At 41.8% G+C, this 24,733-nt stretch overlaps 3 protein-coding genes across 5 annotated transcripts in view; 2 read left to right on the top strand and 1 right to left on the bottom strand.

Annotated features, from left to right (window-relative positions):
* The first annotated feature begins 14 nt into the window (after positions 1-14).
* pdcd11 (programmed cell death 11) lies at positions 15-18,632 on the top strand. Of its 3 annotated transcripts, none has more exons than XM_039799748.1 (36): positions 15-108; positions 653-775; positions 1,029-1,169; positions 1,293-1,457; positions 1,754-1,915; positions 2,029-2,146; positions 3,190-3,365; positions 3,555-3,662; positions 4,902-5,114; positions 5,218-5,342; positions 5,447-5,507; positions 5,859-6,005; positions 6,133-6,384; positions 6,571-6,696; positions 6,779-6,973; positions 7,144-7,314; positions 7,412-7,625; positions 7,709-7,858; positions 8,623-8,735; positions 8,997-9,496; positions 9,611-9,673; positions 9,892-9,988; positions 10,154-10,243; positions 10,370-10,472; positions 10,974-11,151; positions 11,900-11,956; positions 12,051-12,173; positions 12,303-12,425; positions 13,137-13,305; positions 15,049-15,192; positions 15,325-15,468; positions 15,824-16,074; positions 16,418-16,586; positions 17,123-17,276; positions 17,609-17,774; positions 18,073-18,632. In XM_039799748.1, exons 2-36 carry the CDS (start codon positions 674-676, stop codon positions 18,242-18,244), a joined length of 5,442 nt encoding a protein of 1,813 aa, XP_039655682.1. In that variant the 5' UTR covers positions 15-108; positions 653-673; the 3' UTR covers positions 18,245-18,632. The 3 variants fall into 3 exon arrangements, with proteins under 3 accessions (XP_039655682.1, XP_039655666.1, XP_039655673.1); XM_039799732.1 differs by having other exon boundaries at positions 15,322-15,468; XM_039799739.1 differs by having other exon boundaries at positions 19-85; positions 15,322-15,468.
* Positions 18,623-24,733, bottom strand: part of zgc:175214 (uncharacterized protein LOC557610 homolog) — a 7,930-nt gene continuing 1,819 nt past the window's right edge. The window contains exons 3-6 of the mRNA XM_039799870.1: positions 23,066-23,108; positions 21,961-22,002; positions 20,908-20,990; positions 18,623-19,506 (exon numbers count right to left, since the gene is read on the bottom strand). Of these exons, the coding sequence (XP_039655804.1) occupies positions 19,386-19,506; positions 20,908-20,990; positions 21,961-22,002; positions 23,066-23,108 (289 nt within the window). The 3' untranslated portion in view covers positions 18,623-19,385. The remainder of the gene's footprint in view (positions 19,507-20,907; positions 20,991-21,960; positions 22,003-23,065; positions 23,109-24,733) is intronic.
* Positions 20,997-24,733, top strand: part of LOC120558661 (inositol 1,4,5-trisphosphate receptor-interacting protein) — a 16,157-nt gene continuing 12,420 nt past the window's right edge. Inside the window, exon 1 of the mRNA XM_039799777.1 lies at positions 20,997-21,015. The gene's annotated coding sequence lies outside the window, so the exon portion shown is untranslated. The remainder of the gene's footprint in view (positions 21,016-24,733) is intronic.

Here is a 24,733-nt window from a genome sequence, read left to right as displayed (position 1 = left end):
TTCTAATCTGTGATTGGATCAAGATTGAAACGCCCATGTGAGTTTTTCTTCCGGGTTACGATCATGGCGTGTTGCTGAACAACATGTGAGTTTTACCGGAGATTTAATGTAAGGAAACATTTCGTTAAATACTGAAAGAACCATTTCATATTTGTTTAGATAAAAAATGTAATTTGTCTCGATCTGATTAAGCTTTTTGTCTGCTGGCAAACTTTCTTTGTGCTTAGCCCGAGTGCTAAAATACGATAATGTACAAGTTGCTCATGTTGTCTCGTGCCTTTTGAGTGGTAACCTTATGTGCAGCAGTATTGCAACTGATTCTAATGGACTTGGTTATCTTTTTCCAAGAAAGTGGTTAGCATAATTCGATGTGCATGTCATGATTAAACCAATGTCCAATTAGAGAGCCATGCTGGTGTTTGTGACTCTCATGCTATCGTTCTTAAGCATTTGTACAAATGTAATAAAGTCACCAAGTCTCAAATGTAAAAACGATTATATAACGTTGGATACATGGGGCACAAACTGGGTCTAATGCTTGGCTACATACATCCACTCGTCACTTAGCATAAACTAACTGTTTTTTTTGTATCATCAGCACATTAGTGGTTTGAAATGATTTGTTTATTGCCACTATCTTTCATTTTCATAGACGTCTGAAACAATATCAAACATGGCATCAGTGGAGGAGGACTTCCCTCGAGGAGGAACAGCAAAGAAGCCCACAGAGAGTAAAATAGTGGTTCAGCGGACTGAAGTGGACAACTTGTTCCAGGTAGAGTTTCACTCTTTCCTATCTTTCTGTTCATACTACTGTGAAAAAAAAAAAACTTAGATTTTTCTGGACAAGTCACTGAGAATTGGGAAAAGACTCGAAAGAACTGTGTATAAGTTATGACTATCCCCAAAGAGAAGATTATCATATAATATCAGGCGCTGAAATGGAGCGTTTCAGACAGAGGATAAATACTGTAATATTCAGACAGATGGTATGAGTATGTTCACAATAGTTTGCTGTTCTCTCGCAGTCGAACGAAAAAGCAGAAACCAAGAAAAGAAAGGGGGCGGTCAAAGATGACGGAAAGAAGCCCAAGAAGCCAAAGACGGGCAAAGGAGATGGTCTGACGCTGAATGCAGCAGCCAAGTGTGTGGAAATTCTACATATCAAGGTAATCCATTTCCCAAGAGCCAACTTGCGTTTTATATAATTTGTTAAATGTGTAACACTACTGTGAATCAAAGAAGTATATTCAGCACATTATCTGACTTGCTATTGTGTGTGTTTTTTCCAGAATGTGAAGGAGGGTATCCTGATGCTGGGCTGTGTGAAGGAGGTGACTGACTTTGAGGTGACAGTCAGCCTGCCCTGTGGCATGCAAGGCTTTCTCAGCATCAAGAACATCTGTGACTCGTACACCAAGCTCCTCAGCGAACAACTGGAGTCAGCTGATACAGAGGTAGGCTTGCGGAGTGATGATTTGAAATGTTGTAGTGGGCCATATCATTGGTGATGTACAGTACACGTTAGAAAGTGAAAAATATGGGTTCAGATTTTGTCAATCTTTTGTATAGGATGATTTTTTTGAGCTTTTTGGATTTATTGGATCTTTGGAGTCTAGAATCAGATCATGAATTTCTACATTAGACTAAGGGCTCTTCCTTGAACTTGTTATGTTGACAGTTACTCATATGTCAGGATATTTTTTAATATCTATGGTGTATCTTTATTTTTTATTTTTTTTTTACCTCACAGGAGATCTGCTCTCTGCCACACATATTCTACCCTGGCATGGTGTTCAGGTGTGTGGTTGCCAAGTTAGATGTAACCAAAGGAGGTTCTCTTAGCATCCAGCTGTCAATCAATCCAAAGCTGATCAACAAGGCTCTCACATCAGCCTCTCTGAAAGCTGGCATGGTGAGTTAAAAAATGAGCATCTTCACTAAAATATTTGGTAAGAAAATTGTAAACCTTCAGCTTGCCTTTTTTATCCAACAGTTTATGGTAATGTCATTTTTTTGACAACTCAGGTCTTGAGCGGATGTGTGGAGAGTGTGGAGGATCATGGCTACATAGTGGACATTGGCATCAATGGAACCAAAGCCTTCCTGCACAAGAAAGCAGTGAAAGATAAACACAACCCAGAAGGTATGGCAAAAGTATTTTAGATCGCCTGTCATGTACGGAGACAATAATCTCAAGTCAACTGCGTCCTTTCTGATGCAGAGGAGGCTTTCGCTCCACCTGGATCGTGCAGTTGTTTCCATTTTTGTGGCAAACAAGGTCATAAAGTAACGTATTTCAGGGTTTCCGCGGGGTCTTAAAAGGTCAAATAAAAATTTTAGGCCTTTTTAAAAAGTCTTAAATTCACTGAAGGTATTCATTTTCCAACGTCCATGCAACGCTACCTCTAATGCTCTTTCTTTATTTATTTTTTATTCCGTGGTGTTGTAGTTAGGGCTGGGCGATATGGAGAAAATCAGATATCGCGATATTCTTGACCAAATACCTCGATATCAATATTGCGGCGATATTCTAGGGTTGACAATTGGTGCTTTAACAAAATATCTTCACACTTAGATTTTAGATAAATAATCATCTGTAATGTGGACATAATGTCTAAGTGGGAAAAAGGCAAAAAATAGAACAGTGTGGTAAGTTCAGAAAAGTACATCGATTTACTGTAATGCAGCCTTTAAAACCAGGAAAAGACAACACTTATGCCATATTATGATATTACGATATCCAAAATCTAAGACAATATCTAGTCTCATATCACGATATCGATATAATATCGATATATTGCCCAGCCCTAGTTGTAGTTCTTTCTTTCGCTAGTCCAAATGTAATTTTGCTGTATTACAACTACAAATGATACCAACATGCAACTTATATTGCAGCCAATCAGCTTTCGTGTTATTGGCACGTGTCATTTTCAGATTGTACCACAGACATAAAACGGATTTTATTCTTCAGTTATGGGGAAGTTCAAGTTTAGCGTTACTTGGCTTGAAAAAACTGAATTTAGGGCTTGGTTGATGTTGTAATAAAGTTCTTAAATTTTATTCACAATGGTCTTGAAAAGGTCTCAAAAAGACTTCAATTTGACTTGGTGAAACATGTAGAAACTGTGGTATTTGGAGGAAAGTGTCAATACATCTCGCAAGCATTTGTCCGTTTCATGTGTCCAGATCTGACCGTGGGTCAGTATGTGACTTCTCAAGTGGAAGAAGTGAAGAACGATGGGCGTGTGGTCCGCCTTTCGGTCATTCCCCCGGCCGTCGCCCAGGCTTGTGCTGAATCCGAGCAGGGCTGGAACCTCACTAACCTGCTGCCTGGGCTTCTGGTCAAAGCTACGATCAAAAAGGTAGAGACAGCTTTTAATTTTGGCAATGAGTAAATGTTATGGGGGGTTGGTTAGGGGGTGTATGTTGTTGCAGCCTAAAGCTGTTTTATTTTATCCAGTGAATGATCTCCTCCTGCCCTAACGGTCACTATCACAACTTCGGTGGTAGCTGTGTTTCATTTGAATAACGTCTACATGTTCGTATTGCAGGTGACCAAACACGGTCTGATCCTGGACTTCCTGTCCTCCTTCAGTGGCCAGGTGGACTTTCTCCACATGGAGCCAGGGCAGACATCAAGCTACACCGAGGGAGCTCAGGTAAAACGGACCTGGCACATGGATCCTGTTGACTTATACAAAACCATCCCTTTTGTGTCTGTCGTTGTTTTCGGCTTTCTGATCCGATCGCTCAAATTGATAATCTGGATTGAAATGCACCTTTCTTGAAACAATCTTAAAGCTCCATTGTGTCATTTCTTTGAGTTGATTCTTAGCAAAAAAACGCTTTGTTCTTTCACAAATATGTGCTCATTCATGTGTAATTACTTCCACCAACTAATCAAAGTATTCTCGTAAGCGTAGAATCTGCCGTTCAGAATACACACGAGCGACTCGCTCGAATGACGGCAGCCATGTTGCGCCTCCATCTTTAAAATACATTAGCCAAAGAGGGACATACCTCCGCCATTTGCGCTTTTACACTCCGTGGCACCTTGACGAATGAGATTACTCGTGACTGCCGGCAGATTTGAAAGCCTGTTGAAGATGGAGATCACTAACCTGACTCCGCCAGATGGATTGCTTCACATTTGCTCGGCATATCCATCTGGGAACTTTCCGTTGGAGAACTTTTGGGAAGGGCCGAAAATACTGGTTAGCTGATTGGATGAACCATCTGTCTATCACCTATGTTAGTGATAGACGGGCCAAATCAACCAATCAGATCCAATCAGATTTTCTCTATCTCAAGATGCCAGACTGATCTGCGAGTAGAAAACTGGAGCTCGCGAGATCAGGACGGTCTCACGAGGCTAGGAGATCACACCTATTGTCAAGGACATGTAACAGAGTCGTCTTTGGAGAGTGTCTCTTTCATTTTTTTTTTGCCTAGACGGTCTCACCGATCCACTGCCACCGACTCTGTCTTTTGGTTTTTCTTTACCTTATTTCCCTCTTCGTTTAGCTTTACCTTGCACCTCCGTCGCATCAACTGATCTCTGACTCTGCTCACGGAGAAAAATATGTAGCCTACGCTGTAAACATTGCCGTACACTATTAATCTTATACAATATTCAGAATGGACCAAGTCGTACCGGAAGCCATGTTCATCTTGGCATACGGCCACCGTAGTAGTTAAAACGCGCTCGGAATGGGAGGGGCTAGAAAGTAATATTCAGTTGGTTGTCATATACAGTTTCACCGCTAGATAGAAGAAATTCTTACACAGTGTAGCTTTAAATGAAGGTGTTACATGTGGCCGGTTAATGGTTTTCCATGCGTTTTTATATTTGAGTACAAACTTGGCAGGCTAATCCTGTTTTGCATCAATCCACCCAGGTGCGAGCCTGTGTGCTGTATGTGGAGCCGTCCACCCGTCTGGTGGGCCTGAGCCTGCGCAGCTACCTCCTTCAGCCCGCGACCAGAGTTGACCTGTCTCCTGCTGGAGGTGACCGCATTGGTGAGGTGGTGCAGAACTGCAAGATGACCACTATGCACCACATGTCTGGAGCCATGTTGGAACTGCCAGACAAAACTTTGGCCTTTGTACATGTGAGTCGGGGTGATGCTATAAATTATTTAAACCTACTTTGACTGTAAATATCCTGCTGACTCAGCATTGGGGTAATAACGTGACCTGTATCCTTCTTGACAGAGGAACCACCTGAAGGAGTCTAATGAGCCAGCCAATGAAAACAGAGTGCTGGCCATGACTGAGCACACCTGCAGGATCCTGGACTTCAGCGCCATGGACCAAATTCATTTTGCTTCTCTGCGAAAGTATGTGACCCCCCCCCCTCACTTACGTGTTGTATTCAATAGCAAGCGTGGACTTCACAATTCTAATGCGATGCATTGACAACCTTCTTTTGTCTTGATTACAGGAGTGTGATTGACAAGCGTTTTTATAGATATCATGATCTTCAGGCCGGACAGGTTGTAGAGGTAAGAATAAAGCAATATGGCATCATGACTTTGTGTAAGCATACACGCCACTTTCCTAAAGCCAAATGGACGCATTTTGAGCTATCCACGTGTATGTCTACGCTGTATACAGCATACACACCACGTGGCGTTGCCACGTTGCGTGTTATCACGAAACGTGCCGTACTATCGCGAGAACAACGTCACGGCACGGGTGTGAAAGAAAAATAAAAGGTTGGGTTGGCAACTTTTCCTAGCAAAAATGTTAATAAGCGTATTTTCCAAACTATTCCCTGAAACCCGGTTTTGTCACTTGTCACAGATGTTTTTAATTCTTAAGTTTTGTCTTTCATCCATGTGTCTCTCTTCAAGGGGACAGTGTCCGTTCTGCTGAATCACGGCATGGTGGTGCATCTGTCCGACCACATCAAAGGCATGGTGCCCCGGACACACCTGTCTGATATCCTCCTTAAGAACCCAGAGAAGAAGTACATAGAGGGCATGAAGATCAAATGTCGGGTCAGTCCAGTTTGGATTTATGCTGCTCAGAAGACCACGAGAATAAAATCTGTAACATGCAGTTATTAACTCTAAGTGTGTTGTGTGTGTGTGTGTGTGTTTTTTGTGCGTGAATATGTTCCTTCAGGTGCTGTCAGTTGACGCAGAGAATAAGAAGCTGTATCTGACCAGGAAGAAGGCCCTGGTTGAAAGCTCTCTGCCATTGTTCCTCAGCTATACCGATGCCCGTCCTGGCCGCGTCTCCCACGGCTACATCGTCTGCATCAAAGACTTCGGCTGCATCGTTCGTTTCTACAACAACGTCAAGGGTCTGGTGCCGCTCAGCGAGCTCAGCTCTGAGCCCGTTCTCAGTCCTGAGGAGTTCTTCTATGTGGGGCAGGTGAGGAGAAGAAACGGCATGGACACAGAGGATCATGTTTGTTCTTCTAGTGTCTTTTTTTATATATATATAGATTAGATAGATAGATATAGATATATATGTATGTATAGGAACCATTAGAAACAAGCCTTCAACTGTTTATTATTTGGCAACTGATGAGTTGTTTGTTTGACATCGATTGTCCAGGTATTTAAGGCTAAGGTTCTTCAGTGTGACCCCGACAAGGCGAAGATGTTGCTCTCATTTAAGGCCGCGGCAGAAGGAGACACTGAGGAAGCTGCCACGGCCCAGTTTGACTGTGAGGTGGGGAAGGTAAGTTAAATCCTCACGTTTTGTTTTCTTTCATCTCAATTCATCACATTTTGACCTCAGCATGTGTATTTGTGTGATGCAGAGGCTGGAGGCCAAGGTGCTGAAAAAGTCAGTCAACGGTCTGGAGGTGGCCATCCTCCCTGATGAGGTCCGAGCCGTACTGCCCACGATGCACCTTTCCGATCACCTCTCCAACTGCCCTCTGCTGTGGGAGAGCCTGCAGGAGGGAGACGTCGTCTCAAACGTCATGTGCTTCAACAAGAACAAACAGAATATTGTATCCTGTCTCTAAAACAAGTCTGTAGATTTTGTGTGCTCCTGATTACAACTGAAAAGTTAACCCCAAGCCTGCTATGATTGATTCATTCTGTTATTTTGATGCTTCGGTAAGTCAATCATGAAAAGCAGGAACGTTGTCTCGGTTTTCCTTAATTCCCCCTGTTACAGACCCTCACCAAGAAACCAACAGTGAGATGGTCCCTGGAGGAAGGAGTGGTTGCCAAGGACTTCTCTGAAATCACAGTTGGAATGCAGCTGATTGGCTGGATCAAGAACATCATGTCTTATGGCGTCTTTGTGGAGTTCCCATACGGGCTTGTTGGTCTTGCACCCAAGTCGGTGAGTAAGCGGCTTTGTGTTGAGTCTTCTAACCTGAAAATCTTGTCTGTTTTCTCAACTAAAATTCTTCCTCTGCTTTTTTATTTAATTATTTTAGGCCATGACCGACAAGTTCATCAGCGATACGATAACCGTCTTCCAGCCGGGCCAGACAGTGCTCGCTAAAGTGACCAATCTGGATGAGGAAAAGCGGCGTTTCCTGGTCACGCTGAAGATGTCGGAGGTCATATCTCCAGAGGGTGATGTCCAGACCAGACTCATCAATGGTCTGCAGGAGAGAAAAGCTGTGGCTGAAATGTTAGCTGTGAGAGGTATGATTGCATTGGTCTTTAATAATTCATTTGAAGTTTGTCTGCATTGTCGCACCTCCCATTACCTCTGTCTTTACTCTCAGAGAACAGTGATCTCCGCCAGCAGCTGGCCGCTCTGTCCATTGGTCAGAAGCTGAAGCTGACTGTAGATACTGCGAAGGACTGCGCTGCCACCTTTAAGTCGGATGATTTGGCCGGTGCTACCATATTAGCCACCAAGCACCATGTCATGGGTATGTATTTAAACAGTAACATTTTTCATTTATTTCACTGCAATAGTCACTCCATATTATGTCTTTAAGTATTGCACCTCCATAAAGTTAAAGGACTTGCAAGAGGCAGATATAAGAAAGAATGGTCAGATTTGATGCAACTGAGGCTCTCTAGTATGGGTCAAACTCCCAAAACACTGAATCCTACTAGGGCTGCTTGATTATGGAAAAAAATATAATATTGAAATCACGATAATTTGACACGATTACTCGTTGACTTCTGAAAGATGTAATGCAATTATTGAACTTAAAAAACAGTGAAACAATTTGCCTTAATACTTTTCCCATTTTAAACTTTATTTTTTCATTCAGAACACAAGAGAAAACATGAGCTAAATAATTGTTTCTCTCGATTACTCTGGTTTTGTGATCATTGGGAGCCAAAATCATAATCACAATTAAATTTAGATTAATTGCACAGCCCTAGATCCTACATTTCCCGTAATGAAATGGCATCTTGCATTAGACTTTTCCTGACTGGTATATGTCCACGTCAAGTGATGACGTGACAAGTGTCACTTGAGTCATTGTCTCAGACTTTAGAGAGCTCCCTCCATTGACCTAAGCAGCTCTCCATGTGTAAAATCGGCGGAGTGGCCCTTTAATCACGAAACTATGGGACTCCCCATGAAGTAAACTCTATCAGTAGCATATTATTAATTTTTATATATATTTTTCCAAATCACTTCATGTAAGCGATGATGCTTTTCTGTTGGCTGCTCCAGGTGTTAATTTGACCCCAGGACAGAAAGCTACTGTGGTCATCCTCCGTGTTGACATCCTGTCGACATGTGTCCATGTGTCCCTCCTTCCCAAGCTGATGGCGAAGAAGAAATCTGTGAGTGTTAGTTTTCCTAATGCCATTTTGGTGTTTTCAAACAATGACCGTGTTCTGACTTTTCACGTACTGTGTGTGGGAAGTTCGACTGGACACGCATTTTCCAACACTGCTTTCTTTGGAGCAGCCTGATATCGCACGTTTTCACACACATGTAGATGGTATATATTACATGTGAGGGCACTCGTACATAGTCACATTATTATCATTTAATGTAGTTATTGACTTATTCTTATGTGTGTTTTCATTTGTATTTTACAGTTAGCTGAAGGATCAAAGTACACAGCGATGGTGCAGCACATCGACCGAGACTTTGCTATCATCTCGCTGGAAGACACGGCACAGCTGACCGTGATCCAAACCAGCAGCCACCTGAATGAGACGTTCCTGTCCGAGTCAGAGAAGCTGAAGGCGGGGATGAGTTTGGCCGTTGAGGTTATAGAGCCCAGCTGTCAGGAACTACAGGGGCTCTCCCTAGTGTCGTGGCAGCGCACTGCACCAAACCGACAGCGCACCATCTCGGAAAATCAGACGAGCTCTAAGGGTTACTGCTTCGGTGAAATCGTGCGGGGTAAAGTACGGACCGTGAAGCCCACCTCCCTTCAGGTCACACTAGAGGATGGAAGCACCGGCAGCGTGCACGTGTCTGAGGTGGTGGAGGTTGCAGATGTGTGTCAGGGATCTTTCCCCACTGCCTCTGTAAAAGTGGGCAGTGAGGTCACCGCCAGGGTCATCGGAGGGCGAGAAGCCTCCAGTCACAGGTAAAGACTGCTGGAGGGTCTCATTTGACATCTTACGTTTTGCAATAGATTATTATTAAATTATTTTTTCAAATTGTATTGAACTTGAAATTAATCTCAACGGTTTTATTTCAGATACTTGCCCTTCTCCCATCCCAAATTTACATACAACATTCCTGAGCTCACACTCGTACCCAGGTAATTGTATAGTACAGTTCATTGAACATTATCATGATCATATACTGCAGGATAACCTGAATATTGTTTAATCCTAAGGTAAATTAATAAATTTACTGCATTCTCAATTTCATTCTGACATTTTTGTTTTTATATTATTAGAGATAATATCCACTCACACTCACATTTTGTGGTTTGTCGGCTTCTTATTTGTTTCTGTTTCTCTTTCCTCTCTGTAGCAAACTTGATAAGTGTCCAGATCTCAAAGCAGTTACATTAAAAGAGAAAATAAACCGCTATAAGGTCGGGGAAGATGTGACATGCTTTGTATCAAAGGTAAGTTTGGGAAATCATAATGGCTTGCATTTTTTTCCAGCTGGCAGTCTCCACAAAATACATTTTACATCGATTTTATAAGTTGACGAATCAAAAATAAATCCCAAACAACTTTGGAGGTTGTTGGAGTAGAGGTTTTCAGTGTGTTCATGCTTCTGACCCCAGTTTAATCCAGTGAGGAAGAGTTTGGAGGTCACCACTGATCCTTGTGTTACTGGGACAGTTGAACTTCTGGCCATGATCACCGATCCAAAAGTAAGTTTCTAATATTTCAATATCGGATCATTTTTAACAGTCTAAGGTTATTTTAGCTTATGAGAAAAGATTAGGTCAACCTTTGTTTCAAACAGTTGTGATTGTTTAAATTCTGCTCATTTACAGGAGGCCAGCCACCCAGAGAAACTGTACAAGCTGGGCCAGGCAGTCCATGCCAAAGTGGTAGAAGTGATCCCCAAACCTCAACGCTTTATGCTGTCACTCACAGGTAGGAGAAGCTCAGACTGTTTTCATGTTTACTGGTTCTAATCGCCCCGTTATACATGCTGTTTCCTTTCTTTGTCTGCTGGTTACTGCTTTTGTAGTCTCGCATTGCCAGACCTTCCTCCACAGCGCCGCGGAGGAGGGTCTGGCGAGGCCACACAGCATTCCGGGATGGGAGAAAAGCGTGCTCTGGTTTATTGGCATTTCTTTAAACCAGATTGGACAGATAGTCTAGCTAGCTGTCTGGATTTACCCTGCAGAGATCTGAGGAGCAGTTAACCATAGTCCTCAGAAATCAACAGGAGGTTAAAATGGCAACACAAAGAAAGCCCAAGGTAACAGACATCCGGTCTAAATGAGGGACATCCGGCGGAATTTCTGTCGACACAGGAGCAATCTTGGAAGTGGAACGTCCTTTATATAGACTACTACTTTTGTAATCCCTATCTCTTGCCTCAAATTGTTTATCACATCCAACAATTAATCTGATTCTTTTGTTTTCCAGGTGTCCATAAACTGGAGAAAAACAGTGTAGCTTTGGGGATAGTGACTAATATTCAGCCACAAGTTGGCCTCCTGGTCAAACTTCCCTTTGGCGGCATGGGAACTGTTGATGTCACTGACCTGGCTGATGCCTACAGGCCAAACCCCCTGGACGGGTACAGCAAGGATAAGCTTCTCAGGTCAGTAGATGCAGCAGTGACCTGTGCCTTTTTAAAAAAAAAAAAAAAAAATGCCTTTTTTAATATGTACTGCACATGGTCTGAGGCACAGTCAGATAAGGCTGTACCCGACTCAGACTTTTGTCAGTCGAATCTGATTTGGTCATTCAATACGAATATTTGACTATTCGTTCCTTTTATTCAGGTATTCAGTAACGCTTTATTGAACTGCCAGACGTTCAGGCTGTCAGACGTTCACACAATAAAGTAAACGAGCCAAGTCAGCTATCCGAGCTAATGTGTGCTAACTACTGTAGCCAAGGGTAATAAAACAAAACACAGAGGCTCCGTAATCAAAACCAGCGCACACACTTTTGTTAACTCCCATAGTGACTACAGCAGCACAAAGCTACAGTTTCACTTCTTCCGTTTCTACCCTTCACAAAAAAAGCCCAACTTAAATCCCCTCAAAGCGTTTTGATAAGAGAATGCAATAAATTATGTTTTATTTCAATAACAAAATGTGATTGATGGCTATTTAGTCCGTGAACCTAAAAGAATCAAAGGCTTTGACTGTTTAGGCCAATGTTGGAATCCTTAGCGCCTTATTGTCACAGTTGTTGTAAACATTGATTTTCCAGATTGCCCAATACATTTATGGGCAACTGCTGGCACACAAAAAAAAAATGTATTCCACTGTCAGAGTTCAAAACCCATTTTGAGAATTTTGAAGTGTAGAGTTTATGTTTTGCATCCTCTTTTGCCTCAGGTTTTTCCTTTTTGGGGAAGAAAAAGGCAAGTGGCAGTTGTCCCTACGCCCATCAAGGTATGATCGAGTTTCGTTGGATTTGTGACGTTGTGTAACAAATGCAGACGCGTATCTTTATTACATGTGGTTGGCCGTATCTTTGCTCTTCCAGGCTGAACCCACAGCAGGCCAAGCCAGCGAAGGACCCAGAAGTTTTGTCTGTAGACCAACTGAAGGCAGGCCAGATCATCAGAGGCTACGTCAAGTCCGTGGGAGAGCAGGGGGTCTTCATCAGGTAACTGAGAAATTCACGCAGCACTATTAAACCATTAAAACTCCAAATGAACAACATGCTCCATATTTCTCTGGAAAATGTAGTTATTTCAGTAATCATCATACTTGTTATTTCACATTTGTTTTCCAGGTTGTCAAGAAGCATCACAGGAAGAGCCCAACTTCAGCAGTCCACCAAGTACTTTGTTAACCACCACAAAGTCCTCTCTGAGCACCTGACTCCCAACACCCTGCTCACTACCAAGATCCTCAGGTAAAAAGAAAACAGATAGATCCCATAAAGGTCCCATGACATGGTGCTCTTTGGATGCTTTTATATAGGCCTTAGTGGTCCCCTAATACTGTATCTGAAGTCTCTTTCCTGAAATTCAGCCTTGGTGCAGAATTACAGCCACTAGAGCCAGTCCTACAATGAGCTTTCCTTAGGATGTGCCATTTCTGTGTCTGTAGCTATTGAGGTGGAGAGGGGAGGGGCAAGGTGGAGGGTGGGGGTGTGGCCTTGACCAACTGCCACTTTGCTCGTTTGAAAGCCATGATGTCTCTCTCTCTCTCTCATGGGTGGGCCAAATTCTCTGGGCGGGCAAAGCCCCTTATGACCTCATAAGGAGCAAGATTCCAGATCGGCCCATTTGAGCTTTCATTTTCTCAAAGGCAGAGCAGGATACCCAGGGCTCGGTTTACACCTATCGCCATTTCTACCCACTAGGGGACCATAGGCAGGCTGGGGGAACTCATATTAATGTTAAAAAAACTCAAAGTGAAATTTTCATGCCATGTGACCTTTTAAGTGCTCATACCAAACATCAGAAATCGATTTGGACAAACAGGAAGAATCTAGCACCGTACTGCTGATGGCGTGTCTTTACAATCCTGCCCCGTGCAGCTTTAGGTAATTACCATTTATAGAATCGATGCTGCCATCGTCTCATCTTCAGTCTGCGGCGCTTTCTATTCTTGTCCACAGTATTGACAAAGAGGAGGAGTTGGTCCACCTCTCGCTGCTCCCAGAGGACACCGGGAAGCCAGACGTCCTTCCAGAGTCTCTCGGTCTGCCGCTGCGTCTGATCGGAGAGGAGAAGAAGGAACATGACACTAAGAAGAAGATGAAACGTGCAGTGTCTGAGAGCGAGCAGGTGACAAACGGCTTCAGTTCTCTCTTTTTTTTTCTCTCTCTCTCTCTCTCTCTCTCTCTTCTCTCTCTCTCTCTCTCTCTCTCTCATATATCAAGCCTTCCTTTCTCCCTCCCTGCTTTTGACATCAAAGTAAACACGTCGTAAATGAGTCACTTCTCAGTCCTCGTAAGTGTGCTGGGGTCAAGGAGGTGACTCCACATACTGTAGATCAATGGCATCTCCAGTTCTCACTCATTGTCCCCTTGGTCTCACAGTAGTCTGTATCGACGACGGTTCATTTACGGGATAGTTCCGGGGCTGCCTGAAGTCCGGATGTCCCTTACTTTCCGCTTTCTTTGATAGAACTTTAAACTCCAGTCGCATCGAGCAACATTAACCGGGCAACAGTACAGGCTGACAATGGCAAGTTTTTTTAAGGAAAATGTGGATCGTGCAACAAGGCAGGCCTTGTTTGTTTGATTCAGGGAATGATTGTAAAGATTTTCTCTCTAACTGGGCTGTCTATTGCCGGGGGTTTGCTATGGACAAAATTAGGGCTGGGTAACGTTCAGAATCTTTCGATCCGGTGCCAATTTCGATACCGATTCCTAACGATACTTTTTTCTATAACATATGTTTTAAAATCCGTTTCAACATCAACAAAAATACATTAAACGCAAAGCTTTTATTTTCCACCTTAATTGTGAATCAAAACAGTTATTAAAATTAAAAAATTCTGGTAAAACTGCTCACTCAGAGTAACATTAATAAAAGTGCCTTGCGTTGCAAGCTCAGCCTGTCAGTCAGTCATCAGGGCAGAGAAACCACCGTTGTGGCTGCTTGTAAGAGGAAGTGTAACGTCAACAGCACCGCGACCGCTTTTGGCTCGCCATTAATATCATATCGCAGCAAACGCTGTCTGCGTGAAGTTTTAAAAAACTGTAACCACACTTGAAACCAACCGTGACTTTCTGTGACTTCAACAAAACTGCAGACAGTTTATTTGTGTGTTTGTGTGTGTGTGTGTGTGTGTGTGTGTGTGTGTGTGTGTGTGTGTGTGTGTGTGTGTGTGTGTGTGTGTGTGTGTGTGTGTGTGTGTGTGTGTGTGTGTGTGTGTGTGTGTGTGTGTGTGTGTGTGTGTGTGTGTGTGTGTGTGTCGGAGCTCTGCTCTGTGTCAATATGCAGAGAGGACAGATAAGCTTGCGCTTACGCGCTCAGACGCTTTTGGAACCGAAATTTGGCACCGAAAGATAATTTTTCGATTACATAGATGATAGTTTTTTGAATATTTTAAATACAGTATAAAAGTCCAACCGGTAACTCCCAGGACCAGAACAAACCCAAACCAAAATACACTGGTAGTAGCAAATTACGTTTAACCATGTATGCAGCTAATTTATATACCTCATGTTACTGTATTGTGTGAACAGTTAAGTTCATTTAATATTGTATGTGGCGTTTTCTTTTGCGGGGTGCAATTGCTCCACCAAAACAATGTTCCTTCCTGAGACCATTTTGAAGTGCAAACAACCCATGACCGTTTTTTCTCCTATCCAAGAGAAAGGACAGACCTTCCTCTTGTACTGATAGGTCTGGCAATGCGAGACTAGTCTCACAGTAATAAACGAGGCATTGTTTTTAGCCTCAGTTAAAACTCTCTGCATACTCTGCAGCTTTGATTGCAGGCAGATGGTCACTGAGGTCACTTGTGTTGCAGTTTATTTAATCATTGATGGTATTTTCTACTGTGGTTTCATTTGCCAGAAACAAGAAGAGTCCCAGGTCCCCAAGAAGAAGAAGAAAACCAAGAAAGCAAAGACTGACGACAGTGACAGCGGAGTGGAAGTGTACTTCAGAGAAGAGGAAGACAAGGAAGCTGAAGAAAAACCCACATCTAATTCTGTAAAAGTAAGCGAATAAACTGCTGCTTATTTTATTTATTTTTTTAATGTTCATACAAATCTTCATTAACTTGGTAAAGTAACATCATTATCCAGAACCTAAAATAAATAAACGTCCACCTCCTCTCTCTCTCAGCAGGTGACGCACAGCTCAGCGGGTCCATGCAGGCTGCAGGTGGCAGCAGGTTTCTCCTGGGACGTTGGACTGAGCTCCCTGAAGCCTGCCTCTGCAGCGCAGGAGGGGGACTCCAGTGATGGAGAGGACCAAGATGGAAGCAGCAAGGTGAGCTGACCATAAATATGCATGTATTCAACTCACTCATCAAAACACACCTCTTCAGATTAGCCTTCCTACAAACGTCTCACATAGTATCCACTGTTAGTTGCTGGGTTTGATTGTTTCACCTGCTTTTTACTTTCTTAAAAAGTCTTAAATTATATATATATATATATATATATATATATATATATATATATATATATATATATATATATATATATATATATCTATCTCTCTAGAAGTCTTTTGTAATTTAGGACTTCTTCTGTTTCCTTATCTTTATTTAAATATTTTCCACCATCACTACTCATCTTCTTTCCTGTCTTTGGCCTTGGGGCGCACCGCTGTACTCCACCAGCCCCAGAAAAAGTCTCGTCATGAACTTGAGCAAGAGAAAAAGGCTGCAGAGAAGGCCCTGGTACAGCGTGAGACCGAGCTGATGGATCCGAGCCTGCGCCCCCAGGACGCAGCCGCCTTCGAGCGCCTGCTCCTCGCTTCACCCAACAGCTCGCTGCTTTGGCTCCAGTACATGGCTCACCATCTACAGGCCACCCAGATCGAGCAGGCCCGCGCTGTGGCCGAGAGGGCCATCAAGACCATCTCCTTTAGGTGATTTGAATTTTAGATGCATATTTTTAATCTAATGTGAGTGTCTACATTTATTTGAACAGAGATCACCAAAAGGCAGCAGAAAGATGCACAAAAAAGTTTCAAACTAACAATAAAATAAAACAACATAAATAGGGTGACTGTATTCTTTTTTTTAATTTTTTTTTATTTACGTTTGTCGTGTATTTTAGTTGACCTAAATCTTTGTATCATCCCTAATGAATAATAGTATCTGTTGTTGAAATAGGATGTGCTGAAGAAAGGTTTTTACTTTGTCTACATGCATGTTTGTGTCGATCGATAAAGACACATTTTAACAGATGGTTGTCCTCTGTCTGTCCAGGGAAGAGCAAGAGAAGCTGAATGTGTGGGTGGCCCTGCTGAACCTGGAGAACATGTACGGCACAGAGGAGAGCCTGAAGAAAGTGTTTGAGCGGGCGCTGCAGTTCTGCGAGCCCATGCCCGTGTACCAGCAGCTGGCTGACATCTACGCAAAGTCCGACAAAACCAAGGTACGATCTACTGAGTGTTTTTAAATACTTTAATACGAATACCATACTCACCCGAGCTTTCCCTACTTTTATACTTCATGCCCATTTGTTGAGACTGATGCTAAAATGTAGGGCTGGGCAATATATCGATATTATATCGATATAGTGATATGAGACTAGATATCGTCTTAGATTTTGGATATCGTGATATGACATAAGTGTTGTCTTTTCCTGGTTTTAAAGGCTACATTACAGTAAAGTGATGTACTTTTCTGAACTTACCAGACTGTTCTAGCTGTTCCATTATTTGCCTTTTCCCCACTTTGACATTATGTCCACATTACTGATGATTATTTATCTAAAATCTAAGTTTGAACATATTTTGTAAAAGCACCAATTGTCAACCCTAGAATGTCGCCCGCAATATCGATATCGAGGTATTTGGTCAAGAATATCGTGATCTCTGATTTTCTCCATATCGCTCAGCCCTACTAAAATGCTGTGTTCTGGATCCACTTACATCTGCATGTCTCTCTTTCTGTGTGACTCACGTCCAGGAGGCGGAGGGCCTGTATAAGACGATGGTAAAGCGTTTCCGTCAGAACAAGGCAGTGTGGCTGAGCTACGGGACCTTCCTGCTCCAGCAGGGTCAGAGTGATACTGCCAGTGCTCTCCTGCAGAGGGCGCTCAAGAGTCTGCCCTCCAAAGAAAGTAAGATGGCCTGCCCAAACACTGGAGACATAATGTCACAAAACAGTTTGATGTATTTTTGAACTGTACAGTGCCATTGACTGAAGTGTGTGTGTGTGTGTGTGTGTGTGTGTGTGTGTGTGTGTGTGTGTGTCTGTGTGTGTCTGTGTGTGTGTGTGTGTTTTGTGTGTGTGTGTGTGTGTGTGTGTGTGTGTGTGTGTGTGTGTGTGTGTGTGTGTGTGTGTGTGTGTGTGTGTGTGTGTGTGTGTGTGTGTGTGTGTGTGGATTCTGTCTCCCCAGCGGCGCATCTCCACAGGTTTTTAACCTTTATGTATTGTCACGCTTCCTCTCAGGTGTGGATGTGATCGCCAAGTTCGCTCAGCTGGAGTTCCGTTATGGTGATTCAGAGAAAGGTCGCACCATGTTTGACAAAGTCCTGACGAGCTACCCGAAACGCACAGACCTCTGGTCCGTCTTTATCGACCTTATGGTCAAACATGGATCGCAGAAGGAAGTTAGGTGAGTAAAAGCCCTTACTTTGTTTTCTGCCTCCCCATTGTCACTTTTAACACATTTAGTTTTTCTTCCTTTTCTGTTTATATATATATATATATATATATATATATATATATATATATATATATATATATATATATAATAAATATATATATATATATATATATATATATATATATAGGTAAATATTTGCTAAAATATCCTGTAAACTAATCAATCATTGTGGTTTTCATGAGAAAAACTGAAAATGTTAGTGAGCTGTTTAAATACTAGTTGTTTTCCAACTTGCTGTCTCCTGCAGGGCGCTCTTTGATCGCGTGATCCACCTGAGTGTTTCAGTAAAAAAGATCAAGTTCTTCTTCAAACGTTACTTGGAGTACGAGAAGAAGCACGGCACTCCGCAGAGCATCCAGGCAGTCAAGGAGAAGGCCATGGAATTTGTGGAAGCTAAAGGCACAGAGGCTGCCAACTAATGACGTAATACACCCATTGTGTATGTGTGTGTGGACTGCAGTGTCCTGACACGGCTGTTAGGAAACAAAGTTTTTGGCTCCAGATGCTCATACAGGTTCCTCAATATGATTGTTTTTTTTTTATTGTTGTGGACTGGGAAACTCTGAAGCTGAAAGTCAAACCTTTTGTAAAGTAGGTTTGTAATTATCTATAAATGTAAAAAAAAAAAAAAAAATTACATTTCATTTTAGTCAATTTTGTATGTGAATGAGCTATGAAGAGAATAATTAATGTTGTAAGTATTTAGTTTACTGCATATTTGAATGGATTTATTTCTTTACAAATGTGTGGTAGCATTTTCTATTAATCTGGCCGGCCTTTCAATAAATCCAACACCATTACAATACATTACGTGACGTTTTATTTAAAAGCAACAAATACAAAATAACAATATATAGGGACATGTTTACATACAATACATACAGGCAAGACTAGTTTCCTATCAGTCTTCTTTTAAAAGGAAAGGGCATGGGACACAATCGGTAACAATATTGTCTACTTAAATCGGTTGTAATCCTGCTGGTCTTGGTTTCAGCCGGAGGTTGTTGCTACCTCTGACTGCTGGAGCCTTTCACCTACATTGGCAGTATTGAAGATGCATGTGTGGCACAGGGTTATAGGGTGACTGACATGGTCTGTGCTGGCTGTATTGGTAACACCCCTGAGATATTAGAGGTATCCATACTGATCCAGTACTCTAATGTCCTGCTCAACGCCTGCAGTGTTTGTCTCTGGCAGTGCCGCACTAGTCGTCCAGTGACAGTGGCAATGATATCCTGCTCTCTAATGTGGCTCCTTTTTTCCTGTAATGTTTTTTGGTGAACAGTGCAATATGGAAGTAGAACTAGGAGCATTTTATTATGAAAAGATCCTATTCATCCACCCACTCCCTGGCTGATCTAACCAAGTCATTTTGGTGCTGTCACCATCCAATTCCCATCAAGGCATATTGCTCAAAGGTCAGCAGCAGGGCGACCGCTTGGGATCATTATCAACATTTCCTGTGAGATGTCTTTTAGATGACCACTGTCCATCATCCCTAGTGTATTTAATGTGTGTGTTTTCTGTAAGGGGAGTCGGGTTGCTTCTTTCCCAGCTCCCTCACACCTCCTCCGGATCCATTGGACCCTCGGCACCCTGGGGAGCGTCGGTGTGGAGCCGGAGGATGGGTTTGTTACACATAGGGCACACGCTGCGGATCTCCAGCCACTTAAGCAGGCACCTGACAGGACAAAAACAGGAACAGTTAGCTTAATACAATGACAACCGAATCTAATTTAACAGGAACAACTCCAGAGACAAACAGCTGAAATCATGATTTTGTGCTTTTTTGCAGCAGTAAGTAATGGAAGCTAATTTTATGGTGGTTTAGTCCAAACTGTGAAAATGAAGTTTTTGGGGTTTTGCTCTCACATTTTTACATGAGCATGGGATTAGGAGGACAATAATACTAATAGAATTATTAAGGTGGACTATGTAAACCCTCAAAAAGGGCAAAAAAAAAAATGTTTAAACACTTGACTTTTTTTCAACCTAACAATTGGGTGAAAATGTTTCAGTGTCTTTGAAAGAAGATGCAAAAATACTGCTTTGTCCAAATCAGCATAATGGAATAGTAATACATTTTTGGGAAATAATGTTGAGCTTAGAATATCCCTGAAGTGCCTGAATTGGACCAAAAAAGGTGCAAGTTACCTCATTCAGCAGTTGCATGACATGATCCTTGCAAGTGTCTTGGATATATTTATATTTGTGTATATTTTGTAGGGGTGACCCCAACTAGTCGACTATTCGATAGATCTAAGGCACCTGATTCGACTGCCAATCTCGAATCATCAGCATCTGAAAATGTGGTAATGAAACAAAGGATTCATCCATTCGGGCTATATGAGGATGCTGAATGTTATGTTGATGTCCTTTTAATTGCTTGGTTTCTCCCAATACATCATGATAAATAGGCAAATATTTATACTAAAATAGGCTATTAATAATACTGTTAACGTTAATAACAATTAGAAGTAAGGGTAGGCTTACTCATGTGGACAAAAATCAGTTCCGGTACTCAGTACTGGCCCGTTACAGGCAAGGAATCCATGTTAGAATCATAGTATAAAATATCAGAATATTGACACCACTGGCAAGTTAACGTTACAGCTGGAAGCTAGTTAGCTTAGCTCGCTGGGAAACACGAGGAAACTGCTTCTCTGGGTCTGTCCAAAGCATAAAGGCAAGAAGACCCACTTGCCAGCACCTCTAAAGCTAATTAATTAACATGTTATATATAGTTTGCTTTTAGTCCTTACAAAATCCGGGGTGTAAATGGACAAGTTGTACTTTTGTGCTGGACTATTGGCTGGGCGCGGTAACTTCTTGGAGTGTCGTCGAGTCGACGTCCCCTTGATTCATAGATATATACACCCTTGATTCTGCTACTGGCGACCAGCGAAGGCTCCAGGTAGGCTAGCTAAGCTAGCTAACAATTTAGCTACTGTCTGTCTGTAGCTTCATATTTACAGACATGAGAATGGCATCTTTCTACTCCTCTAACTTTTGGCCACTAAGCGAACGAGCGTATTTCTTTTGCTTTCTATTTATAATTTCTAGTTTAATTAATAACACTCACTTCTTGTGAAATGCATGTGAGCATGAACACACTCCCAGTTCATCTCTGGTCCTGAATTCTTCCAGACACACCGCACAGGTTTGCTGCAAGAACAAAAACAACAGCAAGGTTAGTTTATGTGTGATTTGATTTTTGTTTTTGTGTGGGCCTCCATCTCTGTTCAAAAGTAGGCTTGTATCTCATCACAGCCAAGTACATTGCGATTTGTAAATGAGGTAGGGCCTACATTTGAGCAGGAAATTCATCTTATCTGACCTAGATTTAGAGCAGGGGTGTCAAACTCAACTTCGCTAAGGGCCACACTGAAAAATGAGAATCACATCAAGGGTAGTGATGACCATGTAGTTTATTGACATGCTTTTATTTCATCGAAAAATTATTCATCGTATAGTATTATTGCATGTCTCATAGTCTCATATAGTCTTCTCACTTAGTTAAGTCGACATAAAGCTCTAAAAAAGGTTCCTTAGCCATTATAGAGTTTAGCAAAATAATCAAGCAAAACAATGATTATATTTTTAAAAGCAGCTACCACACAGACTCACAGTGTGAAATTGCAGTTTGAAAAAACAGCCTTGAGTTTATCACGTGTTTCAGAGCATTACACAAGTACAAGTTTGTGTTTGGAAATTATGCTTTTACCGTAACCAGTAACAGGATTATTTCAATCTTTCTTGTACAAAAACAGAGATTGTCATTGAATTCAAAACTGAAAATGACCCCTAACCACCGCTGCCTTGGAAAAGTGATCTTTTTTTAGGTATCGCAAGAAAAAGAGAAGAGATCTTTTTATAATGCATTTTGAATGAGTGCAGTTATTCCTGGAGTCTTAAATGCGGCTACAAATAGAGAGCCGAGCTGCATTTGAGATACAAGATATTTTCAGGACATCTCCTCTGACTGTGTGCAGCATGTTAATCACATCCGAGAGGAGAAATTGATTAAGTTAACCATCCGAACCCTCCCAGCTCATCATCTGACCTGGCATGGAATCAGTGTTGGTACAGCTGCCATATGTTTAGCACAAAGCCATGTACAGAAAGAATGACTTACTCCTAGAAGGCTCAGTTTCTTGCTTGCTCCCTTCAGCACCACCTACAGTTGGAAAAAGGAGGAGAGAAGTATTGTGTCATGTGATGGGTGTGTCAGCACTATTATTTTGGCAGAAAATCTATGATGTAAAACAAACACTTCAGATGGATTCAATGTCCTGATGTGACTGGCTTCAGATATAACCACGTTTAGTTCACACGTCATCAATGTATCATCAAACACAATCCCACAAGGTACAATGATCATATATAAGCCGCGTGAAATGGAGAACCCCAAATAAGCTACTAAAAGCTTTTCGGAGGGGGCCTGATAACGATAAACAACAACAAATAATATACAATCCAAAAACTCAATAAAATATTAAAATATCTACAAGAGTGGTGTGTACTCCAGGGTTAATAATGTCATTATAAGGCTTAGTGACAGCACCCAAGCTGTTTTGGGCACCACCTATGCTGAATAAGTGTAAAATCAATGTGAGCATCAAAACTAAAAGACTTCTTTAAGATCTAATGATTGTAGCTGGTCCCCAGTGGACTTCTTTAACAAGTTTTGTCTTTCAGCTTTTTGAGTGTTATTTATTTATTATCTGCTCTACCTTTTACAACGTTTTAGACAAGGACATGGTAATAATAATGGTTCAAAATGATGTGAAATTGCATTTCTTTTATTGAAAAATGTAACCTTTAGTGAGGGAGGACTCCTAAACCCTCAAATACGCGCACCTAAGTCTTCCACAAACCTAGGGAAAACACTGTACTCTTGTTTGTGGCAACAACAAATTTTTTTATTATTAATACATATAATACAGACAACTGCAGTTCAACCTTCCCCGAAGCTGAAAACATTGCCACCAACCGTGACCACATTGTCACACCCTGCTACCTGCTTACTATATCAGGCCTTTTCACATGGCACTAACAGTTTGGAATCAGAGGGCAGGTAAGGACACATGGATAAAGTCAATGTCATCTATAAAGAGTGGTGTTAGGTTTCACACACTCAGTAGACACAAACAGTGTGAAAACTGTAGTAGTATTTATAACCGGCCTCAGAAGCTGGTGTTACATGTTCACCCATAGTGACATATACTGCAGTGACATACCTCATTGTAGCTGAACTGCTCCCTCGTTCCTTGTTGTTTCAACCTGAGAGAGGCGGAGAGAGAACAACATCTGTATGGTAGAAGTGACTGTCGTAACAACTGTAACTTAAGTCAGTGGTTCCCAACCTCGCGGCTGGGACCCCTGCTAGGGCTCGCAAGGTGAATACGTCTTATTTCCACTGCACAGCATGGAATGGCACGGCTCTGCTCTACTCAACCTCAACTGACTCTTTTTTTGGGGGGTTTTCCATTAGCAAAAGTTGTGGATAGTACCTGGTACTTCTTTTGGTACCAGGTTCCATGCAGGTTGAGCCAATACTAGAAGGTGGAGTTAAAACACTGCACACCACTGATTGGTCAGAGAGAACCGTCACTAGCACGACACAGGACATCCTGCACAAACCCGCCCTTTTTAAATAGCCATGGTAGCTTCAATAGCGACGCAATTTGTTTATACACTCAACCCAGATATAAAAAAAATGGCAGCTTGCAAAACTACGCTGCACACTACGTACACTACGCCGTACAAATTATCGATGTGCAGGCATCGTTGCTGATGTGTGTCCAGGGAGTGTCACGTTAAAGATGATGTCACGGCAGTTTAACGTGGCGTCGCTTTGGAAATCAGCTGAGAATCCCGCCTACACTGAGGGAGTACTATGAATACAAAAACACCTGGTACCAAAAGGGTAGAGTATGCAAGATTATCACCCAGGTAGAAAATAAGAAAATAAATAAATTTTGCTGCACACAATTCTTTTTTCATTTATCCAAACTTTGCTTCTTTCCTGTGAATTATTGTTTGGTTTTACCTCTCCAGGTTTATTTAAATGAAGCAATCTGGGAAGAGAAAATCATTCATTCATCCCAATTTATAGACATGCAAGTGGTTATGAGGGATATATTGCGTACGAATATTAAGGGGTCACAGGCAAAACAAATGTTGGGAACCACTGATTAAGTCATCTGTGTTATTCATCAAGTATATATCCTAATATTAACCAGCACTACACTAGTGGATGAATTGGCACCTGCATACATTTATAGAAACTTTTTGCAATTTATAACTTGATTGATTACATTTGTATTCATATCACTGTACAGCCAAACTGATGCTGGGTTGTTGATGCACATAACATAAGGGTAATTTACATGGTATTTACATCTGCAGTCATTGCTTTTTTTTGGCCACATGGGGGCAGTGCAACAAGCTTTGAATACTATTGAGATATTATCACCTTATGAAGTTGATATCGCGAACATTTTAGCAAACCGTTGTTGGAGTCGTGTTTGTGTCCGCCTGATGAATGAGAGTCCAATATTCACTCTCCTTATAGCTCTTTGTTGGTCTAGCTAGCTAGTCTAGCTAGTTTGTTGCTAACTTTGTCCAAGTAACTTATAGTGAGTGTTGATACAGCGGTCCGGCTGATTTATCAGTTTATTAAATAGCTTTGCTTTTGCTTTAACATGCATATAAATACTAGCATACTTGATGCTTTTATTATCTTATAGACATTATGTAGCAACTTTGGACTCTGCAGGGCACCACTCCACAAATTTGCATCATGATTGCTGCTATTACCACACGCAGGATCTTATTACCAAGCTAGTTTTGAATTAACTTTAACCTGCTGTATCAAACTGTGTTGCAATACTTGTTCTAACTGC

The sequence above is a fragment of the Perca fluviatilis genome, chromosome 1 (assembly GCF_010015445.1).
Source record: "Perca fluviatilis chromosome 1, GENO_Pfluv_1.0, whole genome shotgun sequence".
NCBI lineage: Eukaryota > Metazoa > Chordata > Actinopteri > Perciformes > Percidae > Perca > Perca fluviatilis.
Note: the sequence above shows the minus strand (reverse complement) of the source record. Positions and strands in the feature narration are given on the sequence as shown.

Coding starts and splice junctions, on each gene's coding strand:
- pdcd11 (XM_039799732.1), top strand. CDS start 674: ATGGCATCAGTGGAGGAGGACTTCCCTCGAGGAGGAACAGCAAAGAAG. Junction 6,006..6,132: donor GCATGAAGATCAAATGTCGG/GTCAGTCCAGTT, acceptor ATGTTCCTTCAG/GTGCTGTCAGTTGACGCAGA. Junction 12,174..12,302: donor GAGCAGGGGGTCTTCATCAG/GTAACTGAGAAA, acceptor TTTGTTTTCCAG/GTTGTCAAGAAGCATCACAG.